Source organism: Ursus americanus, chromosome 20 (genome assembly GCF_024610735.1).
Source record: "Ursus americanus isolate L20-20 chromosome 20, mUrsAme1.1.p, whole genome shotgun sequence".
NCBI classification, from domain to species: Eukaryota; Metazoa; Chordata; class Mammalia; order Carnivora; family Ursidae; genus Ursus; species Ursus americanus.
The window spans coordinates 41,855,309-41,879,591 of record NC_142146.1 but is presented as its reverse complement, the minus strand read 5'-3'; the positions used below and the strand labels follow the sequence as shown (position 1 = coordinate 41,879,591).

The following is a 24,283-nucleotide window of genomic DNA, read 5'->3' as shown; positions in this document are numbered from 1 at the left end:
TATATTGTGACACTCCACTGGAGCACACATTCTGCTAGAGTGGGGGCCATATCATTACATCTGAGTATACTCTATAATGCTACGCACATAGTGAAAAGTTAATACATGTTTATTGAATGAATGAATAAGGCATTGTATCAAAAGGACAGATTCGAATAAGTTAGTAAAGAAGTGCACTTTGATAGAAGGTTCGCAAAGTGTGGATAAATGGCTACTGAAGTAGGAGGCACACATTCCTAGGAAAGGAACATTCCCCAAGTTTACATTAAGGGATTGGATATTTCATACTGAACAGCATAGTTATAAGTCAAATAACTCTGGAAAAACCATTTATAATAATGATATTTCTCCCTATATTTGTTTTATTTCCTTTCTTAATCTATTCGTATACACCTTGCCTTGTTCCACAACAAATTTTAGTGTGGGAACTTATAAACCCAGGGATAAGGTTTATCCGTAGAAACGCGTGCCTTATGTACTGCATGGTTATTAAAAGTGGATTCACATTTTAGCTGATTATGCCATAAAACTCACTGAATGAAAGGAGCTGTTTTATCAATAAATTTTCGACCACTTACAAACAATTATTAACCTATAGCAATTATTTTATAACCAGTTATTCATAAAATTTGCTATTAATTATCTTACATGATACAGTATGAAAGGAACCGCTGAAAACAAATAGATATGAAAGCGTTTACGTTACTTAGTTACAATGTAGTTAAGACTTCTGGATGCTGTTTTCTTACAAATCAATATTTGGGAGTCCCTAGTTAATTCCACACTCGACTGACCATACCAGTGTTGGAAAGGGTATGTGGAAATGGGAATACTTACCCATTACTGTTGGGAATGTAAACTGGTACAAGCACACTGGAGGTCAATTCTCAAATGATCTCCAGTGATTCTTAAGTAATTTCTTAGTATTTGCGAAGCACTTCGTAAATGCTGCAATGATACTTATAAAAATGAGGATCTTCATACTCCATAAGCCGGCATTTTCATTGCTGGATATATACCTTTTTTATGCATAAAAACCATTGCCTTATATCATGGAAACAATCTAAATTCCCATTAAAAGGACAATGGCCAAAAGTATAATAATATAAAATATTAAAAATGTATATCCATTATATCCATAAAATGTAACAACAGGGAGTAACTAAAAGCCAATGTAACTTTATGCATTATAATGAATTTTAGAAAACATAATTTCAAGTGAATAAAATGTGTTTTGGAATTATACTTCAATAATATTTATATAAATTAATAAAAACAATTCCCTCTCATTCCATATATATGTGTATATATATTTGATTATATATTACATATGTATATGTTTATATACGTATATATTTAATTTTTAGGAACACATACTTTTATAGTAAAACCAAAATAACCATGAAATATTCCTAAAGCTAATTATTCTCAGTGCTTGGTCCTTGGTCTTGTCCCAGACCTGCAGGCTTATATCTTACTCCATTCCCCATCCTTTCCCCAGGAGATGCTGTCTGAAGCATAATGCTATTTTTGTCATAACGGAGCTTATCTGCAACTAGATAGATTTAAATAATTTGCAGTCTCTCCCTTTGTACTGAGAGACACTATTTTGGTGAGCCTTTTTAGACATGGAAATTTGAGCCAAGAATCTAACCATTAAATAATTAAATAATGCAGAAACTTCTAAACAATGATGTAATATTGAATAAACAGAGCTGTGGGAAGAGCTGTGATATGTCCTGCAGAAAGGCCATGGGTAGTGAAATTATGATGCAGTTCCTTTCCATTTTCTTTTGGCTGGAGCTGAAGTTGGGGGTGGATATAGAGGCCCTTCTTTTCGAAGGGACAAGGAAGGCAAGGCAGAACATCCTGAGAAAATTAGCGTGCCCAAGCAGCAGAGCGGCAGAGCGGAGGCTCAGGGGAGGGTTGTGTACTGCGAAAAAGCAGGCCCATTGACTTATGTTTTCTGATATTCATTTTTATTTTTTTTTTAAGATTTTATTTATTTATTTGACAGAGATAGAGACAGCTAGCGAGAGAGGGAACACAAGCAGGGGGAGTGGGAGAGGAAGAAGCAGGCTCCTAGCGGAGGAGCCTGATGTGGGGCTCGATCCCAGAACGCCGGGATCACGCCCTGAGCCGAAGGCAGACGCTTAACCGCTGTGCCACCCAGGTGCCCCCTGATACTCATTTTTAAGTCTCCTTTTTTGTACGGATCCCACTGTGTTGTCTTCAAGGCCCGGATTATATCTGTCGGACATGCCCATCTTGTATTGGCTATATTTCGTGGCATCAAGCTTGCAGACCAGAAAGCTGCAGCCCGATGGCAAAGGGAACTGGTATTGATGCTGCTTGAAACAGTCCAGGGCTTCACAGCACACAGAGCAGAGAGGTGGGCATGAGGGAGGTCTGGGTGCTTCTGGGGAGGCAGCAGGTGCCAGGAGACAGGGAGGGAGATTGAGGGCACCATGCAGCTGGAGTTGAAATAACAGCAGCCACTGCAGCAGGAGAGGAGGCAAAGCCAGCTCTTGGCAAAACACCACCTGGCTGCAGGAGCACTCGGCAATAGGACACTCGAATGTCCCAGAGTACCATCAGGATGGTTTGTGAGCCTCACTTTGAGAAAGCCTGGGAAACAGAAAGGAATGAAGGGAAAGGGAAACCTCAGGTTGGTATCTGCTGGGCCTTTGAAAAGAAAAAGCAATATTGGTGCTGTCTTTGGGAGGACAGAGAGAGAGAAAGTGTGAAGAAAGAAATGGGCAGTTCCTACACTACATCAGGTTAGGTGGCCTGGAAATTCTCCCTTGCAGGTTAAATATTGAAAGATTTCATGAGTCAGCCATATGGCCATATCCACATACATGGATGGCTGGCCTGTGCAGGTCAAAATACATGTTTAATTCACTCAGATTTTCATTTCAAAATTGGTGCTCTGTGGAAAACCAAATCAATTGGTCTATTATGGCCATCACTTAAAATACCAGGTTTGATAGTGTTAAAACAACTTAAGTTTCTTAGGAATAAAGTTTCTTCAAATGCCCATGATAAATGGTAAGAAATCTAGGAAACATATAATTTGATTAAAATACTAATCATATTGGGGCACCTGAGTGGCTCATTCGATTAAGCCTCCAACTCTTGATTTTTGGCTCAGGTCATGATCTCAGGGTCTTGAGACCTAGCCCCTTCTTGGCTACTCAGTGGAGAGACTGCTTGAGAGCACATGCTCTCACTCTCCCTTTCAAACAAATAAATAAATAAATCATGAAAAAATACTAATCATACTTATTCATCTTTTCCACAAAATGACAAGTCAGGTAATGGCAGTTCTTCAACCCCAAATACTTCAAAACAACAACAACAATAATAAAAAAATCTCTTTGTTAAATAAGAACATAAACTTTTTGCTATCAACAAACTGTGAGGCTGATTTTATAATTTTTCATCATGCTCTATGGCTTATCAGGCTGCTTAAGTATTTTTAGAAGTAGACAGTGTTGCTTATAATGCAGTATATCTAGCAAGTGCAACCTTTGCAAATCATGCCATCCAGCGCAATTGACTTGGGGAGCAAAATCTCCATGGTCACCTGGTCACCTGCATTTAGAAAGATGGGCTGTCCAGTCAAGGTGACAGTGCTTTCTCTTCCCCCTCAGTATGCAATGCAGTTAAATACTACCTGGATGTTTCCACTAACTTTGCAAGGTTACTGAAGGTTTGTATTTTCAAAAGCCTCTGATTCAACAAATTCAATTAAAAATGAAAATACAGATTTTTTAATTGCATAAATAGTAAGGAATAATTCTCTTCTTGTTTCTTTGCTTTTGGGGGAGAGAACATGAAGAAATCCCGAGAGAAAAATAATATTAAATTTCACACCTTTTCAAAATATAAAATATTGTATTTAGAACTGTCAGAAACTTACAGAAGCTAGAATAATGTATCATAGACTCTGGCACAGAAGATTTCTAGAAACTAGAAAAATAGAGTATTTCTGATATAATAGTGAATGCAAGGGTGTATATTCCAAGAAATTAAAAAAAACAATAACTATGTGAAAACAAAACTCTTAAAATGAGTATTGCATATTTTCCTTTCTTGTTTTCATTATTTTCAAATTGTTCCTTCAGCCACCAAGAGATATGATGGTTTGAGTAGCGTTTACCTTTGGTGATAGCTTCGTCTCCCCCTGTTGTCTGAAGTGATAAAATACATCACTCTGGAAACAGTAAGGTGCTGCCTTCCTCTGTTATTTGTAAGCTGACATGAAGTAGACAGACACCTTCTGAAGTTTTATGCATGCTGTGTTTTCTCTCCTTGCTGCAACAAGAAAAGCCTTTTCTTTTAACCTGGCTGCCTTTGAAGAAGTGACTCAGACATCTTCATGGCCTCTAAAGGTAAGAGTAAACATAGCTAGCTAATAAATTTTTCCTTATTTATGACTAAAAATACTTAGTTGTAGGGATTTTACTATCAGTGAGATTGATACTTTAAAACCTGTCATTCATCACTTTTGAACACTGGAATTTTTAACTTCAAGGAACATGTTCCATTAAATTTTAAAAAACGCTATCTGATTGAATGTAAAAGTTAACATATAAACAATGTTTTAGTTATCATGAAAATAAATATAGTGAATTAATAAGAAAAGCTTCATAGCGGAATCTAGAAGGGCAATATTTAATGCCAAACACAAGGACAGGTTGATATTCTAAGTTTAAAGGGATTTGAAGAAAACTTTTCACGCATAAGTTAAAAAGTGTTAAAGTACAGTTCAGTATTTTTAAATTTCCCATTTGTTGTTTAAAATGTGTGCTACAGCCATTTATTATAAAGAATTCAATATTTGTTATTGGTAAATTCTAATACATTTAGTGGACTAGAAATAAATATTGCTGAATTATGAAGCAAAAATCTTCCAAAATTCTTTGATAGTAAATTATATATAAAAAAGCAGACAGAAAATAACTATTTAAGTAAGCAGATTAATTAGGGACTTTGTTAGGGGGGAGCTAGGAATTTTTCCCTCAAATTCCTAAAACTGCATAAATATCATTAGTACTGTCTTACTTTAAATAACGTCTCAAAAGACAAGAGATATGGTTGTCTTTGAAAGTAATAAGTTTCAATCTCACTAAAAATACTTGTGAAATTATATTAAAAACGAGATTATACTGTTTCATTCCATTATCAAACAAACCATTAACCTCTAGCCTATAATAAAAAGTTTTAGCATGAAGAATTATGATTAGTATAATTGGCAGAAACTTTTTTAACCTAATTACAAATAGGATAATAGAGTCCACCAATTTAAAATATCCTAAATTAAATTAATGAAGCATTCAAAGAAGCATGTATGTTTATTTGCTTTCTTTATCAAAACACACTTTGGAATGCTATTTAATATGGAACGCAGGAGGTAATCTTTTCATTTTTCTTCAACATTTAACATAACACCAGTCCCTGAGAATCACAGCGAAAGCTCACACAAATTGTAAAATACAGACATGAAACAACAAAATCATGAATGTTAATATATGTGTGCCTCATTTTTATATTTGAAAGCGAACAAAAAAGTCTTGACAAGTTTTTTCTTTCATTTAAGACTGACACCAACACTTAATCCAAAACACTTCATCACTTTATAAGAGTTACAGCAACAACCGTAGCCTGTAAGGTAAAGAGTTGCAGAGTATGTGAAATATTTATAAGCTAGTTATACATTTTTAAAAGAGTAGATAGAAATTCAAAGCCAGATAGAAATTCAAAGGAGTTCCTTCTTTATCTGGTGGTCTGAGTCTTTGAAGGAACTTGTGACTGGAAAGCAATAGGAAGATCAAAATATGATTAATCTACCAAAAAAGCAGCGATGTTCAGTAATGATAAAGACTCACCACTTAAACTTGGAGGCAAAACTTCAGGTGGAAAACTAATACTCCTGCAACCTACTCAAATTATTTAGCACATGAAGTGGGTAAAACATCTGTTAGAGACTCTATTCTATTGAAAGGAAATGAAAACGAAACTTCCTTTTGAATCAGAAATCTGACTTGAGAGGGCCAGTCAGATTATCATCATTATTTACCTAAAACATTTTTGTGGACAGTTTTCTTCAAATATGTTGCAGAACATTATTTATAACATCGTGAAAGTCCTCTGGCCCATGAACTGTGTTGGCAGTTACTATTCTTCCAGGGAATACAGGGTAATTGGATATTTCACACATTTTGTGGGCAGTTTAATCAGCACCACTAAACCAAAGGACAGTCTGAATACTGGATGCTATTAGAAATGAAGAAATATTTGTGTGGTCTGAAGTCCCCTGATTTAGCATAAATAAACACAATTTAAGAACAAGTTGGTCCCAAATTTTAAGTTTGAGGCAGACAGAAGTTTCCAGGATGATCTAAACTGAACAGAAGCTATCTTTAAAAGCTGCTCCAAAATGAACTGACATCTCAGAAAAGGAAGCAAGTGATGTCACAATGGTGATCCCAAAAGTTTCCACTTGAGACCCTACTCAGACTTTTAACATGATCTGCCCTGGGCCCCGAGTACATTTCTGCTTCTGGACCTGCTTTGAGGTCTAAGGACCCAAAGACCCTGGGTCCTGAACATAGAGCCACTTCCAAGACACTCAATAACCTGCATTTTGTCACAACAAACATAGCTTACAAGATAGAATTGGAATAATTTGCTAATCTAACAATAAAATTGATGACGAGAGAGAATCTAATAATCTTCTGCCAGCTATTTTTAGAAATTTATCCCAATATGTTTTTTTAATTGAAGGATAGCATGTATACAGTAAAGTGCATAAAGAGCACCAAACTTAAGTTCATGATTTTTTTTTAAAGATTTTATTTATTTATTCAACAGAGATAGAGACAGCCAGCAAGAGAGGGAACACAAGCAGGGAGAGTGGGAGAGGAAGAAGCAGGCTCATAGCAGAAGAGCCTGATGTGGGGCTTGATCCCATAACGCCGGGATCACACCCTGAGCTGAAGGCAGACGCTTAACCGCTGTGCCACCCAGGCGCCCCATGATTTTTTTTTTTAATAAGGATGCACTTGTGTAACCACCAACAAAATTACAATATTGAACATTTCTGGCACCTCATAAAGTTCCCTTTTGGGTCAACAGTCATATACCTTCACACCCAGGATGAACTTCTATCCTAAAATTTATCATTATGAACTGGTTTTCCCTAGATCATAATTTTGCCTCTATTTTTCTCTGAAAGTCAATGACAAGGCTTTTGGCATTAAGCTAAAGAAAGGATTGTTTGTCCCATGTTACTATTTTCAGTTGACCTTGCTGTATTGGTCAACTGCTCCTCTCCCAAATCAGACATGGTGTTACACAGTCTTCCTCCCCAGTTTACTGATGGAGGTTCCATTCAGGCCACCTCCTCCAGAGCAAGAGGAGTACTTGAGCCTCTATGCTTTTTGTCTGTCCACATCCGAGAAGTTCCGGATGGGTCCTGTGGGAAGCAAACTGCTATAATATTCTTGGTATGGAACTCAATCTTATTTATTTATTTAAAAGATTTATGTATTTATTTTAGAGAGAGAGCAGGGGGAGGAGCAGAAGAAGAGAGAGACTCCTGAAGCAGACTCCCCGCTGAGCACAGAGTCCCAATGTGGGGCTCGATCCCAAGACACTGAGATCATGATCCAAGCTAGAGTGAAGAGTCAGCAGCTTAACCAACTGAGCCACCCAGGTGCCCCTATATGGAGCTCTATTTTAATGAGGCCAAATGACAAGTTTGTTTCCATATGGTCTTAACACTAAAGCATGTCCAAGTTGTAAATGTCACAGACCAGTACAAACTTAAACACCTATCTTCATCTATTTCTACAACCTGAATGTTAAATAAATAAATGAATGACCTGGCAATTGTTTCTCATTAACACCACATGTATACACAAACTTGATGAATCTATTATTACTGCGAATAGCTTATGTCAGCGTCCAAAGGACCATTCCTTGGATGCCCATGTTCCTTCACCAGTTTGTGTGTTTAATTCCTCTCATTCAGGCTATGCTTGAATTCTCTTAATAGTGAGGAATTTACTATTTCCAAAGGAAACTCAGTCCTTTCTTCAAATTAACTTTTTAGAGATTTAAAAGATTCTGAAAAATACACCCCCACATAGACAAAATTTCCATGAATTTGGGAGAGGCCAAGAGACCATTCTAATCTACTGTGAATTATATAGATACAATGAGAGTACTTACTCAAATCTGTGTGCCGCTGTTATAAACTTTTCCTTATTGTAAACGATTTTCCTGTCCTTCCCATTCATATGTCTTTAGAATAGTGTTAATTACTTGTTTTCATAAGGGCCCCTCTAATATTTGAAAATACCTACCAAATCTTGATCCATACCTATGCTCAATCTAAAACAGCATAGTGTTGTCAAACTCCAATAATTTATGGATTAATAAAGATGAGGAATAAAAACTCTGATAGTCTTTGAAAAAAATGGTATCTAATGAAGGAGAAATCTAAATGGCAATCGTGTGAAAAGAAAAAAGAGAAAAATGATAGTAGAAAGGCAATAATTTATATTTTTAAAAGAGAAGATTTTTTCCACACATTATTATGTCTTATGCATGATACTACACAGGTTCCAGACTAATGCAAGATAAATAGCAACTCTCTAAATTTTAATCTAACAGATAATGGGAATAGTAACATTTTTACCTCACAACAATATAGAAAACAGGTGATTCTCAAAAAAAAAAAAAAAGCCAAACATTATAGAATTCTGTAATTATTTTATCTTTTGTAATATTGGGATCCCTACAAAGGGATTCACACTGTTAAAAATGTTTGGATGCTTTTATACAAAATACTGAGAAATCAAAGCTTCATTAGATATTATACTGCCCTTAAGCTGATAAATTAGTTTGAATATTCTCACAGTAGGTAGAATTAAACCATTAGTTCTCAGAGCGTATGGTCAGGCAGCAGCATTAGCTCATCTGGGAACTTAATAGAAATGCAAATTCTCAAGCCTCACTCCCAAATCAGAAACTCTGGAGTGGGGCCCAGGAATTTGTGTTTTAACAAGCCCTCCAGGTGAGGTGGTTCTGGTATAGCCTAAAGAGTTAAGGACCACTGAATTAAACCTAGCCATAGCAGTAGTATTGACAAAAAGAGACAAAACATTCTCAGCAATTACAAGGTACCTTCATAATATTTGAGGAAAGGAGTTTATGCCTCGAAACTCATAATTATGATTCAAAACCGATGTCTAAGTTTATCCTTTTATGAGTAGAGAATATGTAGTTCCTTTTACCATTTCTTTTCCTTTTGGGGTTTATAATTTTTCAGCTCTTTGAACAGTTTAACTTGCTTTCAAAACAATACATTTTTGGAATCATTTATGTGTCCAAATTATCCAACATTTTCTCACAACACTATTAGCCATCTTCTGCATTTCTTTTTCTCTGGTTTAGGGGTTAAGTGATAGCAACAATGAATAGGGAAAATGCAGGAGATCATTGACCCTCTAAATTCAGAAGTAACAAATACTATGAGAAAAACTCAGTGAAATGGCCTAAATTTAAATATGGGCTGAGCTTTTCATTCTCTTGCAGATGCACAGAACCAAAGAAGGAGAGGTTTGCCTGGCTTTCTTCCTGGAGCTCCAGACCCTGACCACAGCTTTCACGTCTCTCTTCCCAACACAGGGAACCAAGTGTGGCAGCCAGTTCTCCCTCCGCCAGGCAGTCTCCCTCCTGGTCTAGAATATTTAAGCCAGGTGTTTTTATCTCTCTATTTCTACAAACCTTCACCCCTTAAAATGAATACAGACTTGGTTTCTTGCTTTCCAACCATGCTTGAAGAACTTCAACAAATCACTTAGTGAAGTGAGAAAAGCAGTATAAACCATGAAATTATGAAAAAAAATTATCTCTGTTATTTGGAAAGAAATTTGTTCTCTTTTATTCCCACTTCTTTTTTCCTTATTTATTTGGCAGAGTGATGACACTAAACATTTTTGATGGAGCTTTTAAGCACATTTATCCTCCTTCTGCTCATTGCTCAAGGTATAAGCAAATGCATCCTCAAGGAATTGTCTGACATGTCTAGTCACCTACAGCTATTTAATTAGAGAATATTTATTGAGTACTTGCTATCATCAAGACATATAAAAAGCATAAAACCTAGTCCCTCTCACCCAAACATTCTGCAACCTAATTGGCATTCAAAAAAGGTTGACAAAAAGTGCAAGGCTATGTACTAAAGCCAGATAAACACACAGTTGTAATGTGTGCAGGTGCGTAGAGGAGAGAAAGGTTGTTAAGGATCTAAGTACTCAGGAGAGACTTCTGTAATGATCTGAGAATTCAGTGTCTTCAGCTGAATCTCAAAAGGTGTCTATAAATCCAAGGCAAAGCAAGTTACCAAGTTACCGTCATTGTCTTTGATACTGTTGCATCTCCAGGCTGATTTGCTTAAAAGATCACATTATTATTAAATATAGTCATTGGAGGGTGAGCAGTGATTCAAGCCTTACAACAAATCAATCAAGAAATACCATCATCTGAATTATGTGACTCATAAGGAGCGATTATATTTATATATATTATTGTTGCTTTTGTATTTTATCCTGCAAAAGATTAGAAATACTCTAATATTGAGATGTCAACACATCTGCTGCTATTTTCAGCTTGTTTGGCATTCTTTCAAACTATAAAGTCTATCTCCTTTATCAAAATCAAATCTCTGTGTTAATTCCCTTAAGGTACAAGAGATTTCTGTTATGCCTGATAGGGTTTAAGCTGCATGCAGCATATGTTCCTGGGAAAATGTTTATAATTGCAGATGCCTTCTCCAGAAACCCACTGGCAGACAAATGCACTTCAGAGACTGGAGAGCTCAGGGAGATATGTAAAAGAGCTGGAAAAGCTAACCTACCATCTTCCATCTGCAGAAAGGATCAGCTGTAATAGCTGACTAGAGTTGATTAACTGCTGCAAGCTGTTTGGGAATGTTGTCAGACAAGGTTTTGCCAAGTATAAAAGTGATATACCAGTGCCAGAGGGCTGAGGTTTGATGATCACATATGGTCATCACATATTCTTCTTCCATCCATGAATGATGACACACCCGGAGCCAGATGCTTGACATGAATACATTTTTTTTTTTTTACATTCCATAAATAGAGATATGAACCCATTGGCTTCAGTTCTAAAATGAAGTCAATTTTCCAGACATATACCTTTGGTATTCTTTTTCAGAAAATAAAAATATGCCACAAATTGGTGAATAGTTTACTTCAAAGGGAACCGTAATTTATTCACCTTATACTAAAAGAACACTTGCTTGCTTTAAAGCAGTGTACTTATAACAGGATAAATGAGCATTTTAAATGTTTTATACCACAAGTCTGTAAGATATATATATATATATATATATATATATATATATATATATATATATATATATATATATATATATATAATGAATTTTAGGTGTTAAATTTTATCTAAAAACCATAAGAATTAAATAAAATCATGAACATTTGAAAATAGTACATTCTTCAATAAACAGGAAAATATACAAAATATACAAAATTCTTCTAAATTAAAACAAAGTAAAAATGTAAAAACTCATCTATTCTCCTTTAGTCCATCCAATGACTAATGAAAATCTTGTTTTCATTAACAATTTGAAAATAAATTTTCAGGTATGTATATAAACATATAAATACATATATACACATGTACCTATATATTTGTGTACATGTGCATATATGTATATGTGTATGCAATATACATATATACGGATGTATATGTGTGTATGTGTGGGTGTGTGTATATTTACGTCATTCACGTAGAGCTAAACCTAAGAATAAACTAGAGATTCTCTCTCTGAATTAACATGTTCTTAATAGTCAATATCATTTTATCCTACTAGTGTCAAAGGATAATTATTATAATTTAGTCATCTAGAGGTGGGAGTAGTGAGTTAAAGTCTACAAAGACACATGTATAGATCCAATTTATTTTGAAGTACAGATATTAAATGGAATCACTGATACCTGTAAACCTGATAAATTATACATGAGAATTTATTCTTAAGCTATATATCCAAGCCTGTCATTTGATTTCCACTCTATAGCTTTCATACTTGAATGCTTTACTTGCCCTGATACCTGAATATATGATTCAATCTGTCTAAAGTTTCCAACAATTCCTAGCCCTTCAATTAATAGCAAAGGGTGGAAAGGGATCATTTGGACCATGGTTTATAAGTGGCCCAGAACTACTTAAAGGAAACTGCAAGAACAAAACAAGACCCTCAAATCCAAGGGTTTGCGCACAGAGATACATCAAATCAAATATCACAGAGGTTGGGATGTGTATAAGAGTAGAGAAAATAGGAAGGAAAAATACTCAGAAGTTCCACATTATCACTTAAGAATTGTTTATCCTAATTCCTAAAATTAGTTTAGTGATGCCAATACAGCAGAGTAGAAACCATGTCAAAATTGGTGGCAGGCAGTAAAATCTGGGTTTAAATCCCAGCCCAACCATTTACAAGCTCTGCGATCCTGGCCAAACTACTTAATCCCTCTGGGATTGTTTCTTCACAGGTAAAATGTAATGATGTCTACTTCTCTGAGTTTTCATGAGAATTAAATCAAATCCTATGTCGAAATATCTACCACAGTGACTACCTCATGGTAGCCACTAAGTAAACAACTACTAGTATTAGAGAGCAGACGGTACGACTTCCCTTTCCAAGTAGACGGTACGGATCTCAAATGATAGTCTCTAAATTTCAAGACTACAACTTGATCCATGGCACTAACATTAAAGTTCCTAGACTCAAACTTTAGTCTTGCCCCCATAGTTCTTCCCCATCCCTAAGTTACCTCTAATGGACCCACCGCTAAGGAATTGTGAGTATCCTTTGTGACTTTTCTCTCAACCCTCCATTTTTCTCAAAAGAGGAGAACAGAAGTAACAATGGTACACTACAAAAGACTGATTCTAATATTTAAAAATTGCCATTATTGTTTTTAAAATAGTTTTTAGAATCTCTTAAATCATAAATTGTTTATGGAAAATATTTTTTGTGAACCTTAAAAAAAGAGGCTACATGCACTCTTTTACCAATAATAAAATTTAAATAGAGGATATGGCATTAGTTTTATCTACAGCTCAGGATATACAAGAAGAATGTAGGAAATAATGTAACTTAAAATTTTCTGGGTTTGTGATGCCCAATCAACACCAAATATTACTAATGACTATTTCAGCTTAATGGTGACCAGTGAGTTTATTAATGTGAAGGGAGAATAAAGTGAAGAAATTTAGAGGCAAAATAGAAAATAAAGTGTTGGAGAAGACAATGGTCTTCAGGGTTCATGAATTTACCTTCGTGAAAAATAAAATTCATTCTAAGAACATGTTTTAATATTTACTTTAAATATCTGCATGGTATACTTTCAAAAATGGTCATTTCTTAACGATCTATGCGTACTTTATCTCTGTAAACTAACTTCATTTTTAACTACATAAAGCAAATTTTATTATGTCAGCTGTTACTGGCAAAACTTACTCTGCTTAAATGGGTATTTTGTTGGCATCAGTAGGATTTCTCGTCGTTGATTTTTTTTTCTAGTCCAGAGGAAGGTATGAGTGAGAACAATTTATAGAATGACCTCTCTCAGCTTTAACAAAGACATTTTATTTCTGTGAGGAATGAGTGGAGAGTGAAAGAGAAGTTAGGCAGGGTGGAGAGGGGAGCCCAGGCATTCGGGTCATTGCTTAAAAAAAAATGAGTTTAAAAAAAATAAGTTTAAACATTTTTTAGGCATTATTATTCAGAGACTGTTTAAAATCTTCAAGTATTGTTTCCAAGAGTTATTCTTTTATCCCCTTATCACAGAAAGAACACAGAGTTAAACACAGTAACTATTCTTATTCGGGGCAATTCTGCCTTGGAATTCTCAGGATTCTTAAAATTTTTTTAAATTTTTACTTGAATACCGAAGATATTATCTTTTTAATTATAAAATGTGAACTGTTTTCAACCATTTTCTTGGTAGAGAACATGAAAATTACCCAACTTCATGTGGTAAACAGGTTAACAGTAATATCTCCAAAGGTTTTCAAAGTGTGATGTAACTCTTTTTATTTCCTTTATGTCATTCTTCAACAGTTAGACCTGATAATTATACACCAGCAGGTGGAGCTTCTTGGAAGTAAGTATATTATATTCTATAGTTATTAAAACTGTTAAAAATATTTTAGGTTTCAGAAATTTTGTTATATTTAAATATCTCATAAACAATAAAGTCAAATGTTGAAGATAAAATTAAATCAAAAAGATCAGTAGGTCTACTTTTTAAAATAAACATTGAAAGTAAATTGTTAGTCTGATATAGATAAACCTAAAAGCATAAAACTCTCCAAGTCTTTGGTAATATTAATATTAATATCTAACATTATTTTTATCTTAAAATCATAAAAGATATTTGATCTTTTCCACGCTTGTTAATAATTTCTTAAAAATTTCAGAAATGGAAATCAGGGTTTAGACTAAATAACAAAAATCCATTCTACTCCTGAAACAAATATTACACCGCATGTTAACTAACTGGAATTTAAATAAAAACTTGAAACAAAACCAAAAATAAATAAATAAATAACAGAAACCCATCAAACAAAATTCAATTTTTATCATTGTGTCAGTGATTCATCAAATGGTATGTTATTTAACAATACACAGACTTACAACGATGACTGAATTCAAATTACTTGAGTATTTTTTGTCCTTAATATTCTATAGTATATCTAAAATATGTCAATACTGTAATAAACAGCAGGATAGCAGGCAGCTGTAGATATACTGCCAAATAGATCTTAAACAAAATCATTACTATGCTGTGAGTTGTCCCAGTAAATTCCACAGCAATGATAGATGGATTATTTGAGGATTTGATTCTTTACAGACTTGCTTCTTGAGTTGAAAAGTGGAACTACACGTTCCAAGTAGGTCATATATCTGGAATCAAAATTTAGTCATTGCATAGCTTTGTTCTCAGTTTACTTTGATTTCCATAGCTAAGTCCTCAAATTTTAGAGCACAGAAGTAGATTTGGGTGAGGCAGATACCATATACTTAATAATTAGTCAGTGACTTTGTTTTCTTTTAATAATACTAACCTTTTACTTATTTAAGATTTGATACTAGGCAATAGCATTGGTTCGCTGAATTTTTTTTTTCCTCCCTTAGTGATACTTGGCACTGAGACCTCCAACAAATATGAGATTAAAAACAGCTTGGGACAAAGAATTTACTTTGCAGTGGAGCAAAGCATTTGCTTCAATCGTACTTTCTGTTCCACGCTGAGATCTTGCACTCTGAAGATCACGGATAACTCCGGTAGGGAGGTGATTACAGTAAACAGGCCGTTGAGGTGTAACAGCTGCTGGTGCCCTTGCTACCTGCAAGAGGTTAGTCGTTGGCTGTGCGTGTACTTTTATTTTTCTAGGTTTGAAAATACTAGCAATTATTTAATAAATGGGATTCACCTGGAGCCATAAGGCAATTCACCTTCCAATTGTTCGAATTAGTGGGTTGCTCCTTTAGGATCAGAATAGCTTAAGGATTGGGTGATCCACTAGCTTTTTTTTTTTTTTTTCTTTCCAACCAAAAACTATAGTGGCTTCTGAGGACGGGTAAAAACAGCTAATGCGTCATGTAAATAGGACACATCCTCTTGAATCTCTGAATTAGGCACATAATTGTAATAGTTATGAGATCTGCCATTAAGCAAATCTACCCTTTGCATTCTCTTAACTGTAGCATATTTCAGAAAGTGGTGAGTAATACTAAAACTTCCAAGATGTTCTCTCGGTTAAGTATTATTTTTAGTACGGAATCTCACATCCCATTCATCCACGTATGACAAACTTCAAACTGTGACAAAGACTGTTATTGTTCTGAAGGGAGTCATTTAATTATTTTAATATATAATAGATTTTCATTGTTATCTAATAGATCTACAATAATGACTTTCAGTGACATAACACAGTTAAGTCGATATGGAACGTTTGCTTACTTTAACGTCTTGGATATCGTAACATCTGTATGAGCTAGAAAGAAAAGGTTTTACTCTCCACATTTAGCAGTTGAGAAAACTGGGGCTTAGGGATTGGAGGTAATTTACACATCCATGAAATATCATGAACGGGGCTTGATCCACTGTCCTTAGTCAAACCCCAGTTTCTCAAAAAAAGAGAAAAAAAAGTTTCTCTGTTGAGGACCTATGTTTAAGTACTCTACTTGGCATGATGAGAAATAAATATTAATATGGATGGGGGTTAATTGAGGAAGTTTCTAGCAATATGTATTGAAGCTAATTCTCCAACTATTGATAGGCAGTTTCCTGGCTAAGTAATAGAACGGCAAAGGTACTCATACATGGCGTCCAAGAATATGCATCCTCCTCCTGAGGATATTTAAGATGTAATATGCTCTAAGATGGTATAGTCAGTATAATACATCTATTTGAAAGTTTCTGATAATTCATGTTTTATTTCATAGTAGCCCAGTGTCACATAAATGAAAAATAAGATGTATCTTGATACCCATTAATAATTTTTAAAAATTTGGTCAAAATCAAACCAGTTATTTTAAAAGTGATCCCGGAACAAATCTATATAATTCCTTCTTTTTAGTGTTTTTTTTTTTAATTTAAGTATAGTAGACGCATAATGTTACATTACTTTCAGCTGTACAACTTAGTGATTTGACCAGTCAGATCTACATAGTTCTAAGCACTCTCATTGAAACCACCTCTGTTGATCCAAGAACACTACAGACATACACATAAGACTATGAACTTAATAAATGAAAAAAAAAAGGCAAAAGGTAAACAGATTATAAGGAGTTGGTTTGATTCAAAAGCAAACAATTTTCATTATTTTTACCCACCTCTAGTTTATTTCACAATGGATTTGACTTGACTACATAAATATGTTGAAATACAATATGATGAAAAATAAAGAAATTAAGGGAATGAAGGGAATGGGGTAAAATACTAAAGGAAAGCCTGAAAATGCAATTGCTAGTCTGTAACGCTTTAGAAGAAGTGAAACAGAAATCAAATTGGTATGTAAAACGGTACCTTCACAAGAAGCATTTGTTTTTAATTGAAGACAGAGAAGCTAGAAGTTGACAGCCTGAAGGGAAAACGATCATGAATAGCTAATAATTGGTGTGTGAAGGATAAAAATAGATGTGTGTTGTGGCAACACAGGAGAGGGAGTAGATTGGAAATACCTCATGGGAAACAGCTTCAGTGTTTGACCAACTGCCATACTCAGAACAAAAACAGCAAAGAAGCCAGCGTCCCAGGGTTAGAAGACAATTCTGGGATAAGTTCTCTCAGGGAAGTAAAATTAAAGACATGGACCTTTAGTGAATAATGCCAAACATATATCTACACAGTGAATTTCTTTGTTTCTATAAAATAATGGGGAAAAAATCCACTGCTATGTTTCCTTGAAGCAGATATTTAGAATATTTTCTAGAATACAAAAATAATTTCCTAAAAGTTGCTATTTAGAAGTAAATTGATATTGTTGTAAAATTAAAATACAATAACCTTAGAAAAATCTTATTTTATTATTGTCTCTTCTTACAGTTAGAAATCCAAGCTCCTCCTGGTACTATAGTTGGTTATGTTGCACAGAAGTGGGACCCCTTTCTGCCTAAATTCACAATCCAAAATGCAAACAAAGAAGATATTTTGAAAATTGTTGGTCCTTGTGCAACATGTGGCTGTTTTGGCGATGTGGATTTTGAGGTATGGATGACAGAATGAAGAAAGTTGTCACTTAGGTCCTGATATTTTGCAACATAATTCAATTTTAAGATATTCAAATCCTGAAATATCTCTGAAATAAATTTAGAAGATAATATACTTGTGAAATGATGTAATAACCCCATATAGTACATGCCAATAATAACTCAATTTCAGAGATAGTAAGTTCAAGAATTTTTTTAAAAAACATGCTAAAACTTTTTTGATTTATGTGGAATTACAGCACCCATGGTATAAAGCAAATACATATAGTTTAGAATCACCCTAAATTATATCTTCTTTCCTGTAGCTCTGGTGGTTACATATCCCAGTTCAGATCCCATCTAAAAAGCACATTGCATTAAAATATCACTAATTTGGAAGCTATGACCAGAAGACCAGCTAACTTCATTTTGTAAGATAATCTACACTTGCATAAACATATTTGTGTAAATTCAATGTTAAAAAACAATAGGTAGTTGCAAATTCAATTTTAAGAGTATGAACTGTCTTAACTACCTTTCCCAGAAATACATTTTAGGCAAAGCAGATCTAATTTATTTATTTTTCATTCCTTCATTCTTTGTACATTTATGTATATCCCTCCTAGGACATTGAGTTTGAGGGACTTTAGGGAACACTATTCACCTAGAATACGATGTAAGTTTTGCAAAGTGAACTGTTCTAACTCCACTCCACTCTAAAAGGACTTGGCATGGCTTTCCTAAGACTAAAGGATAGGCTCCTGGTTCAGTGCAGAGTAGGCTTGTTCCTCTGCCTTTCCCTCTGCCCCTCCCCCTGCTCATGCGCCCTCGTGCGAATATGTGGGCAGACGCTCGCTCTTTCTAATTAAAAAAAAAAAAAAAAAGACTAAAGAATAAAAATATGCCCTTTGATTGAGACTTAAAATTTTTAGTATTGGGACACCTGGTTGGCTCAGTCGGTTAAGCATCTACCTTCAGCTCAGGCCCTGATTCCAGGGTCCTGGGACTGAGCGCTGCATTAAGCCCAAGCCCACGTAAGGCTCCGTGCTCAATGGGGAGTCTGCTTCTCTCTCTCCCTTTGCCCCTCCCTCGATCCCGCCCTCCCTCGATCCCACCCTCCCTCTCATGAATAAATAAAGTCTTACAAAAGAAGAAGAAAAAATTTTAGTATTTGTAGTAATGGATGTCCTAAGTAACTTTATTTTCATCTTCTCCAGCCATACAGAACGTCAAAGTTCATACTGACTCAACTTTCAGCTTTTGAATGAGAAACAGGGCAAGCGAGATAGTTGATAAAGTTTAATTGTAGACTCCTAGCCGAGAAGGACTAGAGATTTTTGTTGTCAAATTAGTCTGCATTTCCTGTGTGATATATTTGCCCAGAGAATTTTTTTTTAGGGAAAAATAGGACTTCAGGTTATTTATGAAAGAATGACCTAGTAAATATTTAGTATAATATAAAAATGAGATTAAGCAACGGCTGATAATAATTAAATACGTTAGTGATTATAAAATCTTAGCAGTAAAAATTTAGAAGTTTACAAATTACACCTAGACATTAATTTCTTCTAAATCTTTTCTAAAATCTTTATCAAAAATATTTTCTTTTTCTTTTCCTTTTTTTTTTTTTTTAATTGAAGAATTCAGGTTTGAAATCTGGACCTCAGGTGATGGGGTAACCTTCAGGGTTAGACCATGTAATTGAGACTATGTACCTGCTGCCATCTTGTGGTAGCCAGGCCTTAATTATTTATTGCTATTATATTCCCAATCTGCATACAAAAAGCAAAAAAAAAAAAAAAAGGAATTAGGATGGATTAGATAACTGTAAGAAAAGCAAAATTCCTGAAGAGTGAACTGTAAAGTTAAATCTACAAACTTATGTTTATATAAAGGAATGAATGACATGGAATTGTCACAGATGATGAGTAAAACAATTCATCTCTCTCTTGAAGCAAACATACTAAGATACTTAAAACCATTTGTTTTACCTTTAGATTTAACATCTTTTATTTTCTTTTCAAAGGTGAAGACCATTAATGAAAAGCTTACAATTGGGAAGATTTCGAAGTACTGGTCAGGATTTGTAAATGATGTCTTTACCAATGCGGACAACTTCGGAATTCACGTTCCCGCAGATCTAGATGTGACAGTCAAAGCAGCGATGATTGGTGCTTGTTTTCTCTTTGTAAGTATGGTCTTAAAGAGTATGAGTGATTTATTTCCCCTTGCTTGTTCATTACTATGGAGCCAATCTCATTTTACACAGCACCACGTTTACTCCAAGGAGGTTTATGCATAGAGGGCTAGTTTGGGACCAGCTCTTCCGAAGTCAGAATTTAGGAGCCAGCCTTCCGAAGTCAGAATTTAGGAGCCAGCCCTTCTCCACTGGCCCTCATATACCCTCTTCCTCAAGAATTTCTGCCCTGTCACATCCTACTCATCATTTCTTCAAAGCCTTAGTTACCCTTCTCTTTCAATTTCAATTTAGATTTTTGGCTTATTTTCGCTTTCACTGAAAAATATGTAAATATCACATTATTTATCCTGGGTAAAGTTCAGGACTGTCTCATTGTTTAACAAGGAATTAAGTGTCATTCAGAATGTGAAAAGTACAGTTGTCTTGCCCTTCCAGTATGAACATGGATACATGGATTCACAAGGATGAGTTAATGGGTATCAGTTTCCATTATTACAAAGATATTATGTCTTTGTTCTTTTTTTCTAACTTATAATTCCATTAAAAATATTTTCTTCTTGGTGTGGAGATTGGTGATAGAACAGAATTCAAGTGACACCTATGTGAAATGCTTGGCCATCTCCTGTTCCTGGTTTTTCCTCTAGTATCTCCCCCATTGCTTACCATTGTCAATGCTCTGACAAAAAGTCATGGAATTTTAAAATAAATGTACATTCTTCCTCTCATATTTTGTTGTTCTTCAGGGTTTTAGGATCCTAAATCTTATGGTTATATTAATGTGTGCTGCTGTGGGGGGAAAATGACTCTATCTACTCAGTTTTTTCTAAAGACACTTGGGAAGTAGATTAACTAAAATTAATTCCCTAGTGACTTACTAATAGATACTTAGGGTTTAATACAGAATATAGATTTTTCCAGGAATTTAACTTATTGTTTCCCTATCACTGGTAGGAGGTAGAATTCGTATATTCAGATTGCTAGGTTTTCGTACTTACCAAGTAGTCACTGACCCTCAATTCCCATTTGCATCTATAAATCCAACCAATCCCAATCAATCTTGCCTATGACCTAATATTTCTTCCATTCCTTATTCTCCATATTCTCCTCTAGCCACTTGACAGGGCTTATAATTTGCCACTTCCTGCTCATCCTTCCATTTTTGATCATTCAGCACTCAACACCAATCCCTCCAAACATGTACACACACACACACACACACACACACACACACACACACACACGACTTTTCCCAAAACCTTAATTTGGCCTTTCTGATTAAGCTCCACACTTAATGTTTATATTAAAAAACAGTACCCTACCCACTTATATTATATAACAGGCTGACAGTAAAAATGTACTGTCAGCAACTCACTATGCACTATAAATTGGAGAAACACTGATCCAGATAACATCCCAATCATCGAAAAGATAACTTTTTAATTCCATTGTCACAGGGAGAAGTATATTCACTGAGAATATCTAATACTCCCATCCATTTCTTTTTTTTTTTTTTTTTCATTTTTTGGGGGGAAAATATAGCTTTTAAAACAATTTCTCACATGTATTGCCAAGATAAATTACTTATTTTTACATATAATTTGATAGGAAGAATTATGTTTTTAATTTTTAAATGCTGTCTCCATTTTGTTACCTTGTGCTGAAAGAGAGAGTCCATCAGAAAGCTGCTGGTATGAGAATACTCACTGATCCAAACAGCAAAAGTCACAAGTACTACCTAATGTTTGGTCTCCTCTGGTTTGACGCTACCACTCCACAACCCACAGCTCGAACTACGCCTTCTCAAGTTCCCTCTGGTATAGTTTTTGGTACTTCCTGAGACTACTTAGTTACTAACCACAGAGTCCATGATGATGTATGTAATTCTTGTTCAAAAGTCCGTGTCTGTTGCAACTTCCTGCACTGACACAATGCCCTGCAAAGTCTGCACGGTCTTAATCACCCAAGATTTTGACTGATGATACCCTGCTGACTCAGATAAGATTTCCAAGTAACTTGTATTCTGAAAACTAGACATGTAAGGGTCATCAAGCTTAAAACTTTTTGATTTTCCTCCTACTGATAAATCACATGTTGCAGGAACACCACTGGGAGACATAACTGCTTTATATAATCAAAGCTTACATGTGAGACTTCTGATCTTAATTGTTGCCTTTTTGTAAATTCACTCATATTCACTTTATTTATTTGTAGGATTTTATGTTCTTTGAACATTCACTGGCTGGATTATAACAAGCAAGATGACAAAAACAATAAAATATGCAAGAACATATTTCAGTAAGTAAAGGAAACTTTAAATGATCTCTTTCCCTTTGAAGATGTCTATATTTGATGCTGTCTAACTCTTTTTCATTTTCTTCTAGAAATCCCTTGGGCTCTGGATTTCATTTCTAAATGGTTTGCATATTTGCTTTTTTGGTAACAAATGTTAATTATTATATTTATTAAAGCATAATGTAATGAAGCAATTATCTGGTTATAAATGCATGATAGCTAAAGACAAGATTACTGGCCTGAGCACAAGGTTGCTTTGAGAGATTGTCATTCTTTCTTTTTAATCCTTTTGAAGTTATTGCATGGGTAAGCATGAAAGATGAGAACTAAGGCTTGCAGCATCACTGATGAAAATTCAATGTTTAGAGAGCACTTTGAAGTTTTTCTGGTACTAAGGCTGGTTACTAATCAAAAGGACTGGATTTCTAAAATATTTTTTCATAAGCAGCCTTTTGACTTTGTTTATTAATCTTATTGTAGTGAGACATTTTTACTTTATATCAGAAAAGCTGAAAGTTGGATAAATAATGTGCTTAAAGATGAGGAGGAAGATAGATGAAATCAATTTGTTCTAGTGGTAAGGAGCTAATATTTCCATAAGGAAGCTAATATTTACAAACCAAAGTATGCTGTAAACACATATGCACACCACAGATTTAAATAAGCATATAAATAGACTTCTCAGTTAGGAAAAGCAGTGATATAGAGCAGGAACTTTCTCTATTTACAGTGAGTTCAGTCAAGAAAGGGATGTAGGGCTCTGAAAAATGCACTCTTCTAGGACTTAAAAATAAGCAAACAAAAACAAACAAATAAAACCTTAGCACATGCGTCAAATGCAGAAGTCAGGGCATACAGTCATCTCAATTAGCTAACGCCTTCTACTTCAACATTTTCGGAGTCCTCTAGATAACCACATCTAGTTATCCACTCACTTCCAAAGCCCACACAAGAAGAAATTTTTAGAATTTCTTTCTTAGGAATGATGATAGTTCTTCCCTTTCCAAAATGAGGAAACACTTGTTTTAAGCAAAGCACCATGCAGCCATTTGGACTCTAATTTAGAATTATACAAATACTACCCAAATTTCTATCCACTTATAAATGTGTTCAGAGAAACTACAGGCAATCCCCCACTTAGTAACAGAAATGTGTTCCAAGTATCGGTTACTAAATTAATTGTTTGGAATTAGGAATCTCTCATCTAGAAATAGCACTGTATGTGTCAGTTACATTCCCAAGATATCCCACAAATAGCAATTTAGTCCTGGGCTCTGGGGTCAGGGCTCTAGGTTGTATACGATGGAAAGGAAAACAATCACCTTTTCTGAGAGCGCCCTCCGTTGGCACGCTGCAGCAAACCCTAGAAGACTGACTCGTGAACCAGAATAGTTTAAGTAGACACCAAAAAATAATCATGCTTCAAACCCAATCTTTCTCCTGGTGGTCCCATCCAGTTTTTCAGTGTCACTGGTATGACCTGAGTGTTGGAACAGTACGGTCACAGAAGCAAATGGCAGTCCCGGGTGCGATAGACATTTTTTTAGCCTAGCTCTGCTGTGTGCTAGCCATGCATCTGTAAGTTGGTCCTACGGTCTTTCTCAACCTTCTCAGGTTTCCCATGTGTTACTTTGGAGAGCTGTGGTGACAGATGAGGGGACTGCAGTGTTTCCTCTCCTTCCCCTTGATCTATTTTGACTAATGTGTGTGTGACTTATTCATAACCAGCTAAGGAAGTGGCATTTTTAAAGCTGATGCTTATTAACTAATAAAATGGGGGAAAATAGCTAACGTTTTCTGAGGGCTTGTTACACATCAGGCACCATGCTTCATATGAATTCCTGGTGGGGTAACAAAATGCAGTAAAAACAAAGGAAAATCAGGCGGTATGTGGAAGACCGCCTGGCACCCTATCTTTCCCCCTCCCCAAATTTTCTCCTTAAAGATGAACCTATTTTCATGTCTTC

At 35.1% G+C, this 24,283-nt stretch overlaps 1 protein-coding gene across 1 annotated transcript; it reads left to right on the top strand.

Annotated features, from left to right (window-relative positions):
- Window positions 1–4,257: 4,257 nt before the first annotated feature.
- Window positions 4,258–22,554, top strand: PLSCR5 (phospholipid scramblase family member 5). Its single transcript, XM_045811148.2, has 7 exons — window positions 4,258–4,397; window positions 9,610–9,773; window positions 14,189–14,231; window positions 15,266–15,486; window positions 17,682–17,843; window positions 19,851–20,012; window positions 22,236–22,554. The coding sequence occupies exons 1-7, from the start codon at window positions 4,385–4,387 to the stop codon at window positions 22,272–22,274; spliced, it is 804 nt and encodes a 267-aa protein (XP_045667104.1). The 5' UTR covers window positions 4,258–4,384; the 3' UTR covers window positions 22,275–22,554.
- Window positions 22,555–24,283: the final 1,729 nt, after the last annotated feature.

Excerpts from the sequence above, each read along its gene's own strand:
- PLSCR5 (XM_045811148.2), top strand. Across the intron at positions 9,774-14,188 it reads GTCTAGAATATTTAAGCCAG|TTAGACCTGATAATTATACA; the intron begins GTGTTTTTATCT and ends ATTCTTCAACAG. Across the intron at positions 20,013-22,235 it reads TTGGTGCTTGTTTTCTCTTT|GATTTTATGTTCTTTGAACA; the intron begins GTAAGTATGGTC and ends ATTTATTTGTAG.